The following is a 21,946-nucleotide window of genomic DNA, read 5'->3' as shown; positions in this document are numbered from 1 at the left end:
TGCAGGCTCTGGGGAGAACCGTCCCCACACCTTTTCAGCTTCCGGAGGGCCTGCGTCCCCTGGCTCCCTGCCCCTTACTCGAATCATGCAGCCCACGGCGCCTGCCATCACATCCACTACTGACTCTGGGAAGAGCCCTGTGCTTACACCGGGCCCACCCGGCAGCACCCCCACCTCAAGCTCCTTAACGTCATCAGAGCTGCAAAGCTCCTTCTACCAGGGACGCAGCGCAGGCACCACCGCTCTGAAGATGAAGGTGTGGGCCTCTCGGGAGGGCTGTGACTCAGTCCCCCGCTGCCCCCACCCAGGCCCCCACACCCAGCAATGCCGGCCCTCGCCCAGGGCTGGTGGCTTCCCTGGTGGCTCATCTGGTACAGACTCCACCTGCAATGCGGGAGGCCTGGGTTCAATCCCTGGGTTGGGAAGATCCCCTGGAGAAGGGAAAGGCTACCCACTCCAGTCTTCTGACCTGGAGAACTCCACGGACTGTACAGTCCACAGGGCACAAAGAGTCAGACACGAATGAGTGCCTTGCATGCTCCCAAGGCTGGAGCCTCAGACTCTCCCCCGTTACAGCCCTTGGCACACATTCCCCTCTCCCCGATCCCCATGCTGCCTAGGTAACTTCTAAAACTTCTACTCATCCTTCAGCTCCAGTCCCGATTATGACTTTCCTGAACCCCAGCTCAAGTTACAGTCCTTGTCCCAGGTCCGCAGAGAGCTACGTTCCAGAGCATTCACCTCTAAAGCCCCGCTTCGTGTAACTGTGTGGTCACATGATGGCCTCTCTAAGAGCAGAGGCCAGGCCTTTTCAACTTCTGCTCTCACTGCTCCCCACCGTCCCTGGCTCACATCTTGATAAACACTGGTCTTGGAGTGAATCTTCCAAGTGCAGCCAAAGCTGTATGACTCCCTAGTGAAAATTTCCAAATATATTAAAGGTGCCACGGACAGAGATTGCAAATAGTTTCAAATATGAACCCAAATCAAAAGTTCCAAGAGCAGACACTGGGACTCGCAGGCATCCCTCTGCAGTCTAGTGGCTTCCGCGCAGGGGCCAGCAGGTGCGTGCCGGGCGCTGAGTACGCAGGGGCAACGGGAAGGGCCCTGGTACCAAGCACCATCTTAAAACTAACACACCTCCCCATGAGACGGCAACGACGGCCGTCTGTCCACAGTAAGTAAGTGGCGGGCTTCTAGCAACATCTGCAAACTCCCTTACACAGGTCAAATCACCAGTCCTCACCTACGGCTGATTCATAACAAAATTCTGTAAAGCAATTATCCTTCAATTAAAAAAAAAAATAAATATTTTAAAAATCGCCAGTCTTCTGTTCATTGACACTGAAGAGATTCGAAAGGCGTCCCTTACATAAGGAATGACGCACTGACTGTTCTTACACGTACGGTGTTGTACTTTTCTTAGCACAAGTAAACATCAGATCAAAGGACACACACGATCACTTTGAACGATCACTTCTGGTAATAAGGTACTGCATTGTTCAGACAAATATTCCCCCTCAGGACAACTAAAGATACCAGATTAAATATACAAACACCATCTTTAAAAATCCAAAAGTTTGGTGAGAGAGAAGAAAACACCAGGGCAAAGTCTCTAACCAGACTGGGACACAGAGACGGAAACAAAGAACTCACAGCTGCTTCTGCCTCAGGAGAAAGACCAACAAGGAGAAAGTGACCAGCAGACAGCTGGGTGACTGAAAACTGAAAAATGCAAGCTAAATGAGGGTGGGGGTCTCCGAGATAACAGCTCAGACTGTTTCAGAATTGATGAAAGGTATCAGTATTTTATATTATCAAGAAGTCCAAGTGAAGACCGTTAAAAGGACTGATATACTTTTATATACGGGCTGTATGCTGAAATTTTCAAAAAGGCTGAAAAGGAAAACATTACTCGAATCCCAGCTTCTATCTCTACATCAGAGCGTGAGCACACAGGGCAGAAGGGAAGGGTGTAGAACTTCCTGGCTGGCCGGTAGGAAGCTTGTGAGGGATAAGCGTTTGCAAAGCAAAAGAATAAAAACTTACTTCTACCATATGAATCAGGCCTAATGCTAACAAGAAAACCCACAGAGAAAAAGAGTGCACTCTCACAGGAAGTGACGAGCTTAATGTAAACTCTGAACAGCTGCACCCATGGGAGGAGGAGAGATTAAAAAGGACTTCTGTCTTTTATTTTACACATTTATGTATTCTTTAAAATTTTGTTTTTACATATTTATGTATTCTTTAAAATTTTGTTTTAATACAGTTATTCTTAAAACTATAATAATTTTTTAACTGTTTAATGATACAGATGATTTTTAAAAATAAAACAGAAAACTCACTTTTATAGGCTAATGAACATCATTAAATTTCTACATGTGAGTAGATAAATTCGTTTATCTTTCATGCATCTGAAATACTCTTTTACTTTCATTTTTGAAAAATATTTTTGCTGGGTACTTTTTAATACGCTGTCTAGGTTGGTCATAACTTTCCTTCCAAGGAGTAAGCGTCTTTTAATTTCATGGCTGCAATCACCATCTGCAGTGACTTTGGAGCCCAAAAAAATAAAGTCTGACACTGTTTCCACTGTTTCCTCATCTATTTGCCATGAAGTGATGGGACCGGATGCCATGATGTTCGTTTTCTGAATGTTGAGCTTTAAGCCAACTTTTTCACTCTCCTCTTTCACTTTCATCAAGAGGCTTTTTAGTTCCTCTCCACTTTCTGCCATAAGGGTGGTGTTATCTGCATATCTGAGGTTATTGATATTTCTCCCAACAATCTTGATTCTAGCTTGCGCTTCTTCCAGCCCAGCGTTTCACAGTTTCTGTTGCTATGCCTTCTAGTTCATTGTTTCTTTTGCAAAATCTAATCTATCGCTTTTTTTTTTTTTTTTTTTTGCTGCAGGACATGTAGGATCTCAGTTCCCTGACCAGGGATCAAACCCATGCCCCCTGCAGTGGAAGCAAGGAGTCTTAACCACTGGACTAACACAGATGTCTCCAGAGTTCTTTTTATCTCATATGCAAGAGCTTCCATCTCTAGAAGTTTAATTTGGGTCTTTAAAAAAATCTTTCAGGTCTCTCTATTTAACTTTTTTAACATATGAAATGTAGTTATAAAAACTACGTATCAATAAATGTTTTTATCTGCTAATATGAACACCTGTGTCAGTTCTGGGTGAATTTTGATTGATTGATTGATTCTTCTCTTAATCAAGGATATATTTTCCTGCTTCTTTGCATACCTGTTGTTTCCAACTGAATTTTCATCAAGGTATGTTTTATATACTATAAAACCCGGCTTTTTAAAGTGGATGACTGGTTATAGTATATTCACAAACTCACACAGTTATTGTTGTTGTTGCTGTTTGGTCACTCGGTTGTGTCTAACTCTTTTGTGTCCTCATGGACAGAGGAGCCTGGCTCCTACATCACACTACTTGGCTCCTCTGTCCATGGGATTTCCCAGACAAGAAGACTGGAGTGGGTTGCCATTTCCTTCTCCATATAATAACTTTAATAACAATTTCAAGTATTTCAAATTAACAGTAACGTAAGGGACCATCAGTAGTCTTCCAAAAGGCAGACTATTTTAGACACTACACTTAAAAGAGAAAAAAATGAGCAACTTACAACCTATGACACACTGGCAATTTATAATCTATCATACACTCACTCCCCTAAAAATCCTGAATTAACAAGCAACATGGATTCTTCATTGATCAAAATAATACTACATTTTTAAAGACGTTTAAGAACTTAATGTTGTGAACAACTCACACATATTCTATGATATTTAAAGATACCTGTTTTATCTGACCCGCTGATTAAGTGATCAAGGAAATACAGATAAAATTCTTGTGCTTCAAGTTGTCTGTATTTGTCAATATACTCCGTATCTGCGCTCTTTTCACCCAGGAGCCTGCAAAGAATATTAAAAGTTACTATACTGTTTACAAAAGGCCTATAAAAACCATACTGTTTATAAAAAGCTAAGAAATGTCCATATGCTAGGAGAATTCTTGAATAAATAACTTTTACATTAAGCCCTACAAGAAAAATTGCAAAGCATCAATAAACAAATGAAAATACAATCAAATTCTCAGTCACCAAAGAGATGCAAATTAAAGCAATGAGAAAGTTTTTTCATCCTTCAAATTGGCCAAAAAAACAAATGGTCTCAGATCCTGAGGAGAGGGCAGTAAACGGACACAGCCACTTCCTCTGCAGGGCAATCTACCAGTATCTGTTGCAACGCCCTCCGTGCCTCCCCGAGAGCAGTGCTGCGCTGCAGACAGGGAGCATGTGCAGGGACGCGCATGGAGGCTCAGGGTGTCAGAACGAGCCTCCGCAGCTCACTTTTGCATGAGGATCCTTTTGAACTAAAGGCAGTCAAGACTACAGGTTCAGAGAGAACAAAGGCAAAACATTCTCTGACATAGCATAGCAATGTTTTCTTAGGTCAGTCTCCCAAGGCAACAGAAATAAAAGCAAAAATAAACAAATGGGACCTAATCAAACTTGCAAGCTTTTGCAAAGGAGATGAAACCAAGAAAAGACAGCTTATAGAATGCGAGAAAATATTTGCAAATAATTCAACCAACAAGGGCTTAATTGCCAAACTATACAAACAGCTCACACAGCTCAATTAAAAAAAAAAAAAAACAGTAAAAAAAAAAGGGCAAAAGACCTGAATAAACATTTCTCCAAAGACAACATCCAGATGGCCAACAAGCACATGAAAAGATCTCAACACTGGTAATTATGAGAGAAATGCAAGTCAAAACAACAGTAAGTGCCACGTCACGCCAGTCAGAATGGCCACCATCAAAAAGTCTACAATGATAGGGAGAGCTCTGGCAGTACAGTGGTTAAGACTCTGCCTTCCAGTGCAGGGCACACGAGTTCAGCGCCACAGCCACTGAGCCTGCGCACCACAACCAAGACCTGGCAGCCAAATCACTTCCTTCTCGAGTCCACGTGCAATAAACGAGGGAGGGCGTGGGAGAAGGGCCCCTCCCACCCTGTCGGTGGGAATGCAAAACGGTGCAGCCACTGCGGACAACAGTCTGAGGCTTCTTTAAAAACAGGAGTTACTGTATGACCCTGCAATCCCACTCCTGGGCACATACCCAGAAAAGAACTCTAATTTGAAAAAATACACGCACCCCAGTATTTACAATAACCAAGACACTACTTTACTGACAAAAGTCCATCTAGTCAAAGCTATGGTTTTTCCAATAGTCACATATGGATGTGAGAGTTGGACCACAAAGAAGGCTGAGAGTCAAAGTATTGATGCTTTTGAACTGTGGTGCTGGAGAAGACTCTTGAGAGTCCCTTGGACTGCAAGGAGATCAAACCAGTCAATCCTAAAGGAAATCAGTCCTGAATATTCATTGGAAGGACTGATGCTGAAGCTGAAGCTCCAATACTTTGGCCATCTGATGTAAAGAGCCAACTCACTGGAGAAGACCCTGATGCTGGGAAATACTGAAGGCAAAAGGATATGGGGATGACAGAGGAAGAGATGGTTGGCTGGCATCACCGACTCAACAGACATGAGTCAAAAAACATGAGCAAGCTCCGGAAGTTGGTGATGAACAGGGAAGCCTGGTGTGCTGCAGTCCATGGGGTTGCCAAGAGTCAGACATGACTGAGTGACTGAACTGAACTGAAGACATGGAAGCAACCCAAATGACCATCAACAGAGGAATGGATAAAGAAAATGTGGGGGGTGTGTGGGTATAAAATATACGGGGGAACACTCAGGCAAAGACCAGACAGAAATGAAGGCTGGGCAGCTCTCTGAGGGAGGCAGTCAGGAAAGCAGGAGCCCTGAGGCCAAAGTGCCAGGAAGGTGGGCAAGAGGCCCATGTGGCTCCAGCAGAGAAAGCCTGGTTTGGTGGGGGTAGAGGTACAGAAGAGCCAGGGATTCGGGCAGAGGAGAACCAGGGGACTGGCAGGGGCTAATCCTAAAGATTTTGGCCTTTTCTCTGAGTGAGTTGAGTTTGGCACTCAGACAGAGAAATAACAATACCTGGCTCCTATTTTAACAGGATGGCTCTGATCAGGTAAAGTGGGGTGAAATGATGGGGGCTCAGACACAGCAGAAAAGCAGGGAGACCACCTAACAGAGCACCATATAACCAAGGCTAGAGATGACATCACTCAGACCAGAGGGGCAGCGGTTAAAGTGGAGCCCATAGAATATGCCGTCATTATTAGACACGGCGTATGTAAAATAACCAGCTTCCCTGGTGGCTCAGATGGTAAACAATCCTCCTGCAATGCAGGAGACCTGGGTTGGGAAGATCCCCTGGAGGAGGGCAGGACAACCCACTCCAGTATTCTTGCCTGGAGAATCCCATGGACAGAGGAGCCTGACAGGCTACAGTCCATGGGGTCACAAAGAGTCAGACACGACTGAGTGACGAGGAGTCAAGAATGAGTTCATTTTGATATATGGCAAAACCAATACAATATTGTAAAGTTAAAAAATAAAATAAAATTTAAAAAAATAAAATAAAATAAAAAAGAATTAGTTCAAGGCTCCAGCTTCCAGTTAGATGGGTAAGCACACTGCACCCGCACAGAAGGGAGCTGTGACTCCCAGCAGAATGCCTCCGCAGCTGCTGCGGAACGCTGACCAGTAAGCGGTACCGGGCAGAATAGGGAGAGACGAGAATGCAGAGCGCTCACCAGGCACAGAGCATCGTGTTTAGCTCTGGCAGTCCCTGGCCTGAACTCCCCACACTATAAAATGCACGGGGGCCCTGGCACAGGCAGAGGTGTAGGGGCACTGATTTCCTTTAGGATGGACTGGTTTGCAGTCCAAGGGACTCTCAGGTCTTCTCCAGAACCACAATTCGAAATCAATTCTTTGGCACTCAGCTTTCTTTATGGTCCAGCTCTCACATCCGTACATGACTACAGGAAAAACCACCACTTTGACTACATGGACCCTTGTCGGCAGCACAAACTCTCACGGCCCTTTTTCTTAATCTATCCACTGCTCGGCCTAGAGGGCAGAGGCTGCTGCAGGAAGTGCTGGGCAGAACAGGACAAGAAAGCCCCGGCTTCCAGCCAGAGGACCGGGAGAGGGAGGCCCTGGGCGGGACAGCACCTGGGACGCTGCAGACCCCCGGGAACCCCTAGGAACCGCTGTGCTCACCCGGGCTGGGCGCACGGCACCAAGCCCAGACAGCCCAGCACGGACTTGGAGAACTGAGGACAGATCCGGACAGCCCTGCCGAGGCTCGGAGGCCCCGATGGGCCTCGGATCGCTGCCCACATGAGGCTGGGTGGAACCTGCAGCCCCACAGGGTGTGACAAGACCCAGGGCCCACGATATGAGGATACTCCAAGCGCCCAGGGCACGCCCACAGGGACTGCGCTAGGAGCTGTCAGGAGCGCTACTGGGAGAAGCGACAACCACTGACTTTGGATAATGGCTATCCAACCTGGGGACCCCCCACCTCACACCAACCGCTAATTAACTCCAAACCAACTACACCCAGGGGGTACTTATTTTTTAAGCCTAAAACGCTGATCTTCCCCTATGTCATAACTTTGGAGTAAAGAAGGCTTTAAACAAGAACACAAAAAAGGAAAATATCAATGAACGAGTTATAAAACTGTGAACATGTCTACCAAGGTCAAGGGCAACAACAGAGGCCACCTGAGAGCTGCACCTAACCCGGGCACGCGCTGCGAATTCCCTCCAGCCAGGGAGACACGAGCACAGCCCCATGAAAACGCGGCTTTTAGTGTGAGACGTCTTATGGAGGGAATAAGACTGGGAAAGGAAATTCAACATCAGTTTCTCAAATGGTGACTGCATCTTTAACAGACAAAAAAAAAAAAAAAGAACCAATAATCCAGAACTTTGAGGTCAGTAGCAAAGGAATTAAAAACAGGAAGACAGTAGTCTCCTTACAATGAAAAACCTGCCTTTAATTGCAACAGAAAGCTGCTGAGAACTGTGTAAGGTGGCCCTGGTCGCAAATATACAAAATCTGCTAATATACAATCTGGTTCCTTAGCCTGCCCTTCAGGATTCCAAAGTTTTGTCTTTTTAGACTTAAATGTAAGTATTTCCTTATACATCTTACACTTTTACACACACGCACACTAGGGATGATATGATGCTATCTCACTTTGTCTTAGAAAATTTTCTACAATTCAGCCAAGATGTAGCCTAGAAAACCATGACAGTGACCAAAAAGGAATTAACCTAACTGCTTCACAGTTCAAGTTTTATGTCTTCCACACAAAACAGCTTCACAAGGTTACAATTAATTAGAAAAAATTCACTTATTCAACTTACTAAAATGTTTGATGAATAAAATCCAACATTATTCTGATTATACTCTGATGAACAGGCAGGATTAATGCAAAAGTACTTCCTTACCCGGATCTACAAATACTTCTGTCTCTATCTACATTACAGTAGGGGAACTGCTTTAATCAGAGAATGACATTTGGGCTCTGTTTCAATCTAATGACCTCAGGAGCTAGGACAGAAGAAACAAAATGTGTAATACTACAGGCGGCACACCCTAAGTATTAGAAAAACTGGCTTATCCAAGGAAGATCAAAGGAAAATGTACTGAATGTGAGTCCAGGCGGTAGGAAACGTTCTGTCAAGATCAGACTTGGGCAAGCCTTGATAGCCAGCTAGGTGCTAACAGGTCAAGGGGAGGCGGGAGACTGCCCCTCGAGAAGTTCTCTGTGTGGCTTACTCAGTGACCCTTAGGTCTCTGCTCCAAGGACAGCCCGTCCCCAGGAAGGCCTTCCCCAACCCCCGCAGCCAACCAGGGAGGCCTTGAGTGTGCCAGGACCACCACACTGGCCCCTCGGGGACTCGGGTTCGTCTGCCCACGGGCCCGCAGGGCAGGGAACAGTCAGTCTGTCCACCGCTGCCTCCCGTGGCCCCCAGTCCCCGACATGCACCCGGGCCTGGCACAGTCGGCACAGTCAAGGGTACCTGCTGAGAGAAGGAGAGCCGCAACCCCAGCGGGGGCAGAACAGACCTGGTCTTAAAGGACAGTAGTATAGCAGTGGGGAGAGATGCGACCAGAGCTCAAGCAAACAGGGGTCAAGGGGAAAATGATGTTTTTCCCTCAGACCGAAGAAAAAATTAGCTGGTATTTAAAACAGGCCCTGAAAACGAGTTACAGTGTAGGTACACGGAAAAGAAAGACAAGCCCCTCAGCAGAACCAGTGTGAGCGCAGCTGAAGGGTCACGCAGGGACAGACACCGGTATGCAAGCAAGCCAGCCCGGGACAGAAACGCGGGTCATCTTCCAACCCAGTACAGCTCTGACGCTTCAGAGGCAAACGTGAAGAACCAAAGCAACGACGAGGAGGTTATTCAGAGGGAGAAGCTGCGTGGTTCACGGTGCTGTCAGGAGGAAATCCGAGAGGACAGCTCTGTCATGAGAAACTTTCCTCCCGTCCTTCGAACGGCGCTACACACAATACGATGTGAAAACCTGCTCGTTGCAGATAATGAACCCTGACATCTGGGTTTTCTAACATGTGAGTAACAGGAGCTGCAGGGTGACCACACGCATCCCTCTTTATCGTGCGTGACATGCAGGTCCGATGCGGATGAATGAGGTCTACTCGTCACAGTTCAGTTGGAGGAAAGAGCAACACAAGAAACACATATTATAAAAGGGAAGCGCTGTGCAGTCATTTAACAGACCCAGAGAGTCAAGAACCTATCCACACTGCAGGGAAAGACACACAGGCTCTGGGACAGAAAACCCTCACAAGGACCTTACACGCCGGCACTCACCCGAACAGTAAGTGCAAGTTTCACTCTCAGCTCCAGAAGAAAACCAGAAATTATTTTCTTTAATGAACTGTAAGATTTTGTTTTCAACTTTATATGTTCTTATGTCTCTTTTTTTTTCTGACCTCAATCAGTAGATTGCCTTATCACCATGCTTCTAGAGATTACAAAGAATAAAGTTATCTACTTCAGTGTATGTAATATATGTAATGCATTGCAACTTGTTTAAATATACAAATTTAAATACTATTTAGAAAAAAACCAAAATGTGTACAGAATGTAACATTTGCTAAATATTTCACAGGACTAATATCTAGCATTCTTTGCCTACTTTGCACAACTGTAGCGTGTTTTCTCAGAATGTGTATCGTGTGTATATTGTGCGGAGTCAAGTCCCATCCCTTTCCCATGCTTTCATTATCGGGGACAGTGACCTGACTTCCAAATGGCCTGAAAGTTAAGCTGAAGAATAAAAGCAACATGGTTATTTTTAGAGCTCTACAGGCATAAAAATACAGCACTAAACTGTGACCTGCAGCTACGCACACAGAGCATCACATCATGCGACAGTCTTCACTTTAGCTGGGAGCGCATCTGTGGTGCTTCAGACGACCTTTCTTCATCTCTTCACCAAAGATATGTCTAAATGCATTTAGGACCAGAATCCGTGGCTGCCGGCATCTTTTTCAAAGAGACAGCTACATTCAAAAGGCGAAGCGTTATATAATTTGTAAAGATTAAACAGTGAGTTATTTTTGTCCTTTCTTCTAGGTTACTTACAAGGTGGATTAAGGAGCATTCTCTCCAAATGAAGACATCACGGCCTCCTTCCTAACACAGAAAGTTATTTATTTTGAAGACGGTTTCAGTGGGGAAAGGAGGCGGCTCATTCTCTCAACAGGGGACCCATCCAGGAGGAGGAGACGTGCCTGTGTGCAGCACAGCTCCATCACCAATTCAAGTGAACTCTTTAGCAACAGGCCACGTTGGACCCAGCAACTTCACAGGTAACCTTTAAACCTTTTCTGTATAAAAAACCTAAGTCAGAAGTCTGTTTGCGGACAGCACTTTCCTATATGTTAATATTATAGAGCCTCCTAAGAACTTTTAATAGCAAGTGTTAGTGTTATTTTCAGGAAATGTTCAGTCTGTAGATTATCCCTGACTGTATTTCATTCCTGCTTAGCTACATAAAAGTATTTCGAAAGCCTGGTTTTTGGCACTGACCTAGTTAGAAATAATCCATTCTAATCTTATTCTGACCTGTATATCTAACCAGTGAAAAATTCATGCACTTTTCTGGCAAATTTACTGTAAAGAAACAAATATTTGCTGATCAGAACCATAACATTTTATGCAAGTAAACAAGTGAAAGCTTTTCCACAGGCTTAAAATGCCATTTTTTGGCTGGATGAAATGGCCAAAACATGATTCCTACAAATCCACACACTACCCTGACTCAGATGTAGTGACAAAGACTCTGCTTCGGGAATTAAAATGGCATCTGAAGGAACGGGAGAGACTGATACAGGAGATCGAAAATGAGCAAAAAGTGAAAAAAACAGGTGTGGATTACAACTGGCTGAGAAGCTACCAGCATCCCCACACAGCCATTCCAGCTACTGAACAAAGACAACTCGAAGTTCTCTGCTCACAGGTTCAACCGTGCCAAACGGGAACTGTTCTCAGCAGGTAAAACTCTACACTCTCTTCTCCTGATGTCTGCTGTCGGCTCTCAGCTCCTTTTACACTTAGAGTGGAGATCGTTATTTATCATATAAGTCCTTTAACCGTGTGTATCAAATGCTCAGCAACCAAAATCCCTAAGAATGGGCTGGACAAGAAAAAAAAAATCTGTTGATAACTCACTGGCTAGGAAATGTTTTAAAGTCACTTTCAAAATTTCTTCACTAGAAGCATAATTTTAAAGAAATGTGCAGTTTACACCGCTGCTGCTGCTAAGTCACTTCAGTCGTGTCCGACTCTGTGTGATCCCCTAGACGGCAGCCCACCAGGCTCCCTCATCCCTGGGATTCTCCAGGCAAAAACACTGGAGTGGGTTGCCATTTCCTTCTATAATGCATGAAAGTGAAAAGTGAAAGTGACGTTGTTCAGTCGTGTCCGACTCTCAGCGACCTCATGGATTGCAGCCTACCAGGCTCCTCCGTCCATGGGGTTTTCCAGGCAAGAGTACTGGAGTGGGGTGCCATTGCCTTCTCCAGCAGTTTATGCTAAAGATGGATAACTACTATATGAGCACATTATTTAAGCTGAATTTTTGAGATAAAGGGTTATGACAAGAGATTTTCTGAACTGAATACTCACAAGTGTTTTGCCTCTAGATTTCGAGAAGTTCTGGCAGAAAATGATGTACTGCCGTGGGAAATTGTCTACATCTTCAAGCAAGTTCTGAGAGACTTCCTGAGCAGCGCTGACGAGGGCAGTCAGCAGGAGTGCCTGGAAGGGTCCCCGGGCGCAGCCTGCCCTGTGCGCTCCGTGACCCCAGGGGGCAGCTCCGAGGGTCCAGAGAAAGATGAAATCCCCACCATCTCAAGTTATGTAGACAGAAACACAAAGAACAGGTTCCCGACATTCTCACATCGAATATGGAACCTACCGTACCACTACCCATCAAGTTAAGTTACCTATACCCAGAGAGAAGAGTTTTTTGGTGACCATCTTAGCATCAGAACTCTTAACATTAAGAGAAAGTGATGTGACTTGATGTTACTCTTTGTTGCAAGATCAGAAGCTAAAATTTCTGTGATGTAGTCGATATTTGAAATAGTGTTCCTTTTCTAGCCACTTTTAAAATGCAATGTTTTCACTGAACAGTATGCTTTCAACTAAAATATTTCCTAAATATTTTGAAAAACTGTTTGAAGTATTTTCTTATACCTCAAACACAACTCACAGAAACTAAGTTTTATTCTGAAATTTGAAATATGAAATTTATATGAAAGTATGAAGTATAAAATTTGACAAATTAACTTTGACTTTTATTCTAAAAGGAAGCTATGTATTGAATAAAATAAATGATTACTGTGAATCTTACCTTTACAATATAAGACTGAGTCAATCATTCTCTGTGGGGGAAGGCGGCAGGGAGGGAGAAAACTACGTGTGGTCTGCAAGCAAAGCAGTGCTTCATCTCAACACTCAGATTCATCTTTAATCTCAACCAACATTAAGAGAAGTATAAAAAACACAGATCTATACTATGAATAAAAATAAATGAACTGGTTTAACAACACTGGTAACTGCTACTCTCAAAGAAAAACAATCAATGCTGATCTAAACCAATACTGTGTTAGTCGCTCAGCCATGTCCAACTCTTTGCAACCCCACGGGCTGTAGCCTGTCAGGCTCCTCCATCCATGGAATTCTCCAGGCAAGAATACTGGAGTGGGCAGCCATTCCCGTCTCCAGGCCATCCTGGTGTCAACACAACCAGGGTTTAATAAGACAAGGTAAATGGGAACACACCCCAAGCAGACTTAGAGTAAAGACACCTTTCACTCCTGTTCCCTTTCTGTTTGGTTTTCAGAACATAACTATGGCTTCTTCCATCACTGTAAGAGTTCACAGAGTGAGAACTATTTGTGGGAAAGAGAAATGCTCCCCAAAGTGCACAGCTGCTCATTGAGCAGTGAATGCAGGAAGCAGAAAAAAGAGGTCCGACACTGCATCAACGATGGAAACAGGGTTTTAAGTAATTTTTATGGGAGTCTCGTTGATTTACGACGCTGTGTTGGTTTCTGCTATACAGCAAACTGAATCAGTTACACATATACACAGACCCACTCTTTTTTAGATTATTTTCCCATAAAGACCATTACAGAGTATTGAGTAGATTTCCCTATGCTATATGATAGGTCCTCACAGAATTTTTAATAGAATTTGGAATTTGTCTATGAAATTCAGTACTAGAACTGGCACCGTCAGCATGTGTATCAGAAAATACACACCATGAAGAGGCTTAAAACATTTTCCTCCCACAAGGCACCTCAAACAGCCACTGCACAAAAGAAATGACCAAGTCTACAGCACTTTCAAGAAAGGGCAATCCTCTCTGTCCAGAAGGGAAGAAAATAAAGTTTTAAATATAGTTCGTATCAAAAAGCTTACAGTGACTGAAGAGGCTGTAGACGGTAGGTCATCCCAGCAGCCCAGGAAGAAGACGGACCCCCACCACTGAGTCGCCCATAAGGCACAAACCAGCTGTACACCCAGACTCGGCAAGGGGTGGGAAACGCGCTGCCCTCGGCATTCTCAGCCTCCACCTCCCACTTTCGTCTTCGGCAATAACCCAATAACCACGTTTCCTGTGTCAGTATCAGTGTATATAACTTAAAACTAGAGTTGTTCCTTAAAAACTGACAAATCAAGTAGAAAGTATAACACAAGTAACTTCCTGAAATATTACTAGATGCACACATTTATACACGGGGCTATTTATAGTACTTTAAATCGACAAAAGAATGAGGATTAAAAACACAAGTGGGTACAAACGCGGGGAGGAAAGCTTCAGGTACGGTTTACAAAGATGAAGTATCGGCACAGCAGCTAACGGTCTGAGCTTGGGAACAGTAAGGAATACACACACTAATCCACTAACAGGACTCTGGTAGCCTGACACACGGCCAGCTCTCGAAAGGCGGCACTGTTCCCAGCTCGGCCCACCTAGTAACAGGCGGCCATGGCTCTCCACGCAGGCACTGCGCTGAGCACCACATGCGTGTCCCACTCAATCCTGAACTCGAAAGCAGGTGATGCTGTTCCCATCGGACAGATGAGCAGACGGCCTCACGCCTGTTCAAGGGCTCCCCAACAGCACAGCGATGCTGCCTGGCAGAGCGGGGATGCACGCCAGCCGGGCAGGCCCCTCCAGCCCCAAATGCACACAGCCGGTTGCCTACCTGACACCTCCTCTTGGAAGCTCACGGGCAACTTAAAATCAACATGCTCTAAACCAAATCACAGAGGTACACTAACAGGATAAGTAAAATGCAGGAAAGGAACAGAGGAATCCAAACAGCACGCTTCACAGACTAAGAGCGTAACTCAGCACTCCACCCAGTGTTTCCCAGTCGCTTCTCAGGAAATGACACTACTACCTATCCATCCAATTTTACCAGCAGACATCTCAGAATCATTCTGATCCCCTTGCTATGGTGCAGGAGCCAAAAAACACATCACAAACAAGACTGTGTGCAACAGCATACACCGTGAAACACCCTTACTCTGAAAATACTTTATGGTTCAGTTGCCAGGGTATTACACGCACCCCGCCCCAACCTGAGGGAAATCAGCTCTGGTCAGAGGAGTAAAGACAGATTTCAGGCTTTATTCAAGACAGGAGCAAATGAGGAAGCAACTCTCATCGTTTTTAGAATAAAAATAACTGGGACCCACAAAGACAATTCATTCCCTCGGACACCTGAGTTCCCGCTATGTGCCAGGTACTGTGCTGAGGTGGAGACTCACTGAAAATCTCCACCCTCAAGGAGTTATGTGGGGAAAGCAACACAAAATAATTCCTTGAGAGCACTAAGAGATACACACTCAGGATACCAAGCACGCGCTACATACAGGCTTCCCGCTGCCCTTCCTTGGCCCCACTGGTGTTCCTCCTCAGCCGCCTTTGCACGTTTTATCTCACAACCTAAATGACCACGTGCTCCAGGCTCAGGGCTCCCTCACCCAGAGCCTTAAACTCCCACTGGTCCAGCCCCACAGCGAGCTTCTCTCCTCAACTCCAGACCACCTGCACTTACCGTTATCTAATAGGAATTTCAAAGTTAGCATGTTCGAGGTCAAGCTCCTGGTATTCCGCCCACGCCAGTTCTTCCTGTGGCCCGGCCTTCCTCAGCGGGTCCCAACAGCTTCCAAGGGCTCGGCCAGAAACCCGATGTCACCCGTGCCTGCTTCCCCACTCCCATTCGGTATCTGATCCGGCTACAGAGTTCCAGCCTCTTAATAACACATCCTGAATCCCATCGTCGCTCACCACCTCCACTGCCACTGTCCTGGTCTATACCCCTGTAGAGGATACTCCTGCTTGGATGATGTATTACTGAGGACCCTCCAGAGAAACAGAGCCAACAGGATATGCGCTGATAAAAGTTGATACCTGACCTCCCTGTTTCTGCCCCAGCCCCATTCAATTCATTCAACTAGCAGCCATCCTGCTGGAGTGGGAACCACACAGGCAGCCACGCACAAAGCCTCCAGGCGCCGTCCAGTGACCCCGGACGTCTTGGGTGGGGCAGCTTCTCACTGAGACCGAAGACGAACCCGTGACCCGGCACCTGCTCCCGCCGGACCGCCCCTCCTCTCCATCAGCCTACTCCAGCTGCGCATGGAAGACATAGACACTCAAGTACTTTCCCAATGAATGGGGAAATGACCTAATAACTTACATCCGTTAAACAGAAGGTTTTTAAAAAACAGGGACTTTGTGGGTGAAGAGAAAACAGACTCCTTGGATGGTAACACAAGCAAACGCTAACGTCTATGCAAGGCCTAGACATGGAAAGGCAGGGCCAAAAGGAAAAGATCGTATGCTGTGGAGTCAAACACACCCACTGTCCAACCTATCAGATACCCGCGCTGGGAGCAGCTTCCCAACGCAGCTGAGGAAGCCCAGGGGCAGCTGTAAGACAGGACCAGCCTCGTCTGTCAGAAGGACGGACTGCTTACGTGGCCTGTGTCACGTGCAAAATGCCCAACACAGCAGGCACTCAATCGACAGAACAGCACACCAGGAAGGAAATGGGAAACCAAGAGAAAAGAAAACTGGATAAAGGCGCCAGACGACGGCAATCTGAAAGCTTCTGTAGCAGTGTCTCCGGGATCAAGCACACCTTAAGGTGCTGGAGAGTCAAGAGATAAAAGTGGGAGCTGAGCAAGATCGGGGTGAGCCAGGAGTCTGAGCTTTGCAGACAGAGGCCAGTCCACACACAGACCAGCCCTGGGCAGAGGGTGGGGTGGCCAGCTCCCAGCCTCAAGCTGGGGGCCAGGCCCTGAGTTCCAAAGGAAAGCCCGCAGACAACCGTGGAAGAAAACGCTCGAAATGCCTAACACAGTCACAAAGTATTTCCTTTTTCACATGCCAAGGTGAAGAAAGAGAATGTAAAAATAAAAGAAAACATACCCCACAATCAGCACCAAGGAGCAAAAACACAATACCATGTGGAAAACAAGACAGGAGGAAATCCACATCACTGAGCGTATCATCTGCAAACCACTCACCCTCCCAGCTCGTGGCCATCTCTGATCGCTCACCACAGGGCCTCAGGCGCGGCTTCCTTCCAGAAGGAAACGCACACTGTGACCGTACTCACCACCCAGACACGCATCCATCTCACAGAGCAACTCTTATCTGAACTATCGTGATGCATACTGGAATTTTCTGTTGCTCCGTTTTTAAACGCTAGTGGTCATGACTCTTGCGGCTCATTGAACTGACTTAGCAGCACCCACAGACTAGACTCCAATGACTCATGCGCGCTACTCTTCCCACCTGAGGGACTGATCCCCTCTAGTAAGGCTTCACTGTGTGATACCCTACACTGATAAAGCCCGTCTTCCTCTGCATCAAATGTTTTCTCCCAATATCGACACTCTCCTGCACAGAGAAGACATCAGTCAAAAGCCTCTGCGCGGCCGCAGTACCAGGCGACAGCTTCTAGTGTCTGAATCCCAGCTCCACCCCTCTGTCAGTTTCCCGCGGCTGCCACAGTCAGCATGAGCACTCAGTTTAGAACAGCACACACATGTTACTCACAGTTTCTGTGAGTCACGCGTCCAGGTGGACCCAACCGGGCCCTCTGCTTTGTTGTGGTTGTTCAGTCATCAAGTCATGTCTGACTTTTTGCGACCCCGTGAACTGACGCAAACCAGGCCTCCTGTCCTTCACCATCTCTCGGAGCTGGCTCAAACTCATGTCCACTGAGTCAGTGATGCCATCCAACCATCTCATCCTCTGTCTCCCCCTTCTCCTCCTGTCCTCAATCTTTTCCAGCATCAGGGTCTTTTCCAATGAGTCGGCTCTTCGCATCAGATGGCCAAAGTATTAAAGCTTCACCATCAGTCCTTCCAATGAACATTCAGGGTTCCCGTTAGGATTGAATGTTCTCCAACACAATTCAAAAGTATCAAGTCTCTGGCGCTCCAGCTATGACAAAGTTAGCGTACTGAAAAGCAGAGACATCACTTTGCCAACAACGGTCCCTTCGGTCAAAGCTATGGTTTTCCCAGTAGTCACGTGCAGATGTGAGAATTGCACTATACTATGGTTTGCCTTGGAAATGAACTGAGATCATTCTGTCATTTTTGAGATTGCATCCAAGTACTGCATTTCAAACTCTTTTGTTGACTATGAGGGCTACTCCATTTCTTCTAAGGGATTCTTGCCCACAGTAGTAGATATTATGGTCATGTGAATTAAGTTCACCCATTCCCATCCATTTTTAGTTCACTGATTCCTAAAATGTCAATTTTCACCTAAATGTTGCCATCTCCTGTTTGACCACTTCCAATTTACTTTGATTCACAGACCTAACATTCCAGGTTCCTATGCAATACTGTTCTTTACAGCATCAACCAGACACATCCACAACTGGGCACAGTTTCCACTGTGGCTCAGCCTCTTCATTCTTTCTGGAGCTATGTCACTCTTAGGCATACTGAACACCCACTGACCTGGGGAGAGGGGTTCATCTTTCAGTGTCATAATTTTTTGACTTTTCACTGGTGGTAGGCAAACATCTGGAGAAGGCAATGGCAGCCCACTCCAGTACTCTTGCCTGGAAAATCCCATGAACAGAGGAGCCTGGTAGGCTGCAGTCCATGAGGTCTCGCAGAGTTGGACACGACTGAAGTGACTTAGCAGCAGCAGGCAAACATCTACTGCATTTACAAAGTTATTTTACATGCTGATTGTAATAATCTTAAAAATGGGGCTTACATTTTATCTTTTTTCATTTTACTACTCTGAAAATTCATTTTTATTGACTTTACAACAGTCTTAGCCCATGAAGAATTGAAAATTTTTAAAACTGGTCCTTAGCAGTTAAAAGGACATTTAAATCCGTGCTTGTCATTTCTGACAAAGTCAGTAATAATTTACTTCAACAACCAGTTATTTGAAAGCGATACCGTTCTGTCCATTAAGTCTAGGGAGCACAGGGCGAAGCAGGGCAGCGGGTGGGCCGAGGGTGGGCCCGATAGACCATGGTGCATTCAGACAATGGAATCATTTGCCAGAGCAATTCAGGGAAACAAAATGTGTGAAAATGAAACAGAACAGCAACTCGAAAGCTGTATCACAGTTTCTTTGTCCCCTCCCTGCCCCCAAGAAACAAATTTACCAAAGATACCAAGTCCCACTTGGCTTTACAAAGGCTGGAAACAGCCCATGAGACCTTGACTCAGGCTCGAGTCCATCCACTAGATCAAAGGGTAGGGGTGAGGGGCAAAGAACAAGAGTAGCTTTAAGAAGTTTTAAAAACAAAACCAGCATCTCAACTGTAAAGGGCGTTGAACTTGAGGGGAAGGGGCCAAGCAGTGCTACAGATTCCCCAGGTGCGAAGAGGTGCTTCCACTCTGACTTTCTTTAAAGAGCAAGCAGGTGTTTCTACTGACCAGATCTGCTGCTGCTGCTGCTGCTAAGTCGCTTCAGTTGTGTCCGACTCTGTGCGACCCCATAGACGGCAGCCCACCAGGCTCCCCCATCCCTGGGATTCTCCAGGCAAGAACACTGGAGTGGGTTGCCATTTCCTTCTCCAATGTGTGAAAGAGAAAAGTTAAAGTGAAGTCGCTCAGTCGTGCCCGACTCTTAGCGACCCCATGGACTGCAGCCTACCAGGCTCCTCCGTCCATGGGATTTTCCAGGCAAGAGGACTGGAGTGGGGTGCCATTGCCTTCTCCGACTGACCAGATCTAGGTCTCCTCTAAACGCAGGCGTCCTCTTGCTTTATTTCCACCAAGATCACGAACAGATTCCACCGCACTCCAGCGGAAGAGCAATGGGAGAAGGAGCACTAACGGAACTGCACCAAGACGCAGCGCTGCTGCTCCTGGGCACCTACCCAGGCGAGCTGACGCCTCTGGGCCCACAAAACCTGCACAAGGACGTTTGCAGCAGCATCATTCACGACTGCCAAAACTGGGGATGCACCAACATAGTGTTCAGTGGTGATCCGACAGACCATGGTGCGTTTAGACAATGGAATGTTACTCAGCACTTAAAAAGAAATGAGTAATCAAGCCCTGGAAAGACATGTCGGAACTTTAACTGCATAATACTAAGTGAAAGAAGCCAATTTGAAAAGGTCACATACAGCAGGATAACAACGATTGTTTAGTTGCTCGGTCGTATCTGACTCTTTTGCGACCCCATGGACTGTAGCCCGCCAGACTCTGTCCATGGGATTTCCCAGGCAAGAACACTGGAGTGGGTTGCTAATTCCTTCTCCAGGGGAATCTTCCCCTCCCAGGGATCAAACCTGGGTCTCCTGCATTGGCAGGCAGATTCTTTACCACTGGGCCACCACAGGGAAGCAACTATAAGGCACTGTGAAAAACGCAAAACTAGAAACAAGAAAACGATTAGTGGCTGCCTACCCACTGGGGATGGGGAGTGGGGCAAAGAGGGATGAGCAGGCAGAACACGGGATTTTTTTCAGCAGGGGAACTACTGTTTTGATACTAATAGTGGATACATATCGTCATGCTTTGCCCAAACCCACAGACTGTACACCACCAAGAATGAACCCTCTGTCTTATCTATGGATTTAGTTAATAATGATGTATCTATTGGAGAAGGAAACGGCAACCCACTCCAGTATTCATGCCTGGAAAATCCCATGGACTGAGGAGCCTGGTGGGCTACAATCCATGGGGTCGCAGAGTCGGACACGACTGAGCGACGTGTGTGTGTGTGTGTGTGTGTGTGTGTGTGTGTGTGTGCGCGTGTGTGTGTGTGTGTGTGTGTGTGTGTGTGTGTGATGTATCTATTGGTTTGAGATTTCATTTTCTTGGGCTCCAAAATAAATTCCAGTTGTAACAAACATACAAATATACCACACTAAAGCAAGATACTAACAATGAGGGAAATTGTCGGAGCAGGAGGAGATACTTGGGACTCTACTTTCTGTTCAATTTTCCTGTAAATTTAAACTGCTCTAAAAAATAATAATAAAGCCTATCAATAAAAAGATTTTTCACTGACCCAAACTCTGGGGAGGTTCCACTCCTGGTGGAGAAGTTTAATCTGGTCCAGGCCACGGACTGGGGCTTGTCTGATGCCCAGCTACCTCACCAGACAGGCCAAGGCCAGGGACGCGGTCTCACGGGGTGGGGACGGCCCAGGTCCTGGAAGCCCAGACCCACAACTGCGCCCACCCGTCTCTCTCCTCCCCAGCCTCCTACCTCCATGGTAGTGCCAGCGTGGCCTGGGCCTGGGCTGGAGCCTGCTCCTGGTCTTGGTGCTGGGCCTCGGCCTGGGCCTCGGCCAGGACCGGAGCCTCAGCTGGAGCCTCAGCTGGAGACTCAGCCTGGCCCTCAGCCTCAGGGTCAGAGCTGGGGGCCGCATCCCTGCGCTGTGCCTCGTCCCGAGCAGCCTCGGCTGGGAAGGCAGGTGGCGAGCCGAGGAGTTCCACATTGGTCACCATCTTGCCTATGGTAAACCAATCATTGATTTGGTCGAGGGTGAGCTTGCGCAGCATGTTCGCAGCCGGGCCTGAGCGCCGCTCAACCGCCAGTCAGAGAAGCGTGAACAGGCGAGGCGGAAACCTGGCTGCAGGATCAAGAGATGGCGAGCCCGCGGCCCCGCCCCACTGCAAGCCCTCCAATCAGAGCCCTCCACAAGGCACACTGCTCAACCTCAGGCCGCTGGCCCCGCCCCACCACAAGCCCTCCAATCAGAGCCCTCCACGCACCGGGGCTGCTGGGAGCTTGTGGCGCCGAAGGACCCCATGGCGCCGACGCACTGCGCTAGGCCTGTTGGGAGCACTGCTCTTCAGCCCACACAGAGGCTGCGTGACTCGGGGTTTGGCCGTCCATTACCAAAATTGGGGAAATGAGGCCTTCAGGGTCCCTCGGCCTTGTGGAGGTGGGCCCAGCATCA

The 21,946-nt window shown here is 46.8% G+C and overlaps 2 protein-coding genes across 3 annotated transcripts in view; one reads left to right on the top strand and one right to left on the bottom strand.

The window, feature by feature from the left end:
• Positions 1-21,670, bottom strand: part of TDRD9 (tudor domain containing 9) — a 109,916-nt gene extending 88,246 nt beyond the window's left edge. The window contains exons 1-2 of one of the 2 annotated variants that reach the window (XM_059879388.1): positions 21,250-21,670; positions 3,818-3,933 (exon numbers count right to left, since the gene is read on the bottom strand). In XM_059879388.1, coding sequence (XP_059735371.1) covers positions 3,818-3,933; positions 21,250-21,545 — 412 coding nt within the window. In that variant the 5' untranslated portion in view covers positions 21,546-21,670. The remainder of the gene's footprint in view (positions 1-3,817; positions 3,934-21,249) is intronic. The other variant, XM_002696785.6, reaches the window with a different exon arrangement.
• Positions 10,288-12,724, top strand: RD3L (RD3 like). The gene is made up of 3 exons (XM_015459382.3): positions 10,288-10,820; positions 11,200-11,505; positions 12,156-12,724. The coding sequence occupies exons 2-3, from the start codon at positions 11,207-11,209 to the stop codon at positions 12,451-12,453; spliced, it is 597 nt and encodes a 198-aa protein (XP_015314868.1). The 5' UTR covers positions 10,288-10,820; positions 11,200-11,206; the 3' UTR covers positions 12,454-12,724.
• Positions 21,671-21,946: the final 276 nt, after the last annotated feature.

This window comes from Bos taurus, chromosome 21, assembly GCF_002263795.3.
Source record: "Bos taurus isolate L1 Dominette 01449 registration number 42190680 breed Hereford chromosome 21, ARS-UCD2.0, whole genome shotgun sequence".
Taxonomy (NCBI): Eukaryota; Metazoa; Chordata; class Mammalia; order Artiodactyla; family Bovidae; genus Bos; species Bos taurus.
Note: the sequence above shows the minus strand (reverse complement) of the source record. Positions and strands in the feature narration are given on the sequence as shown.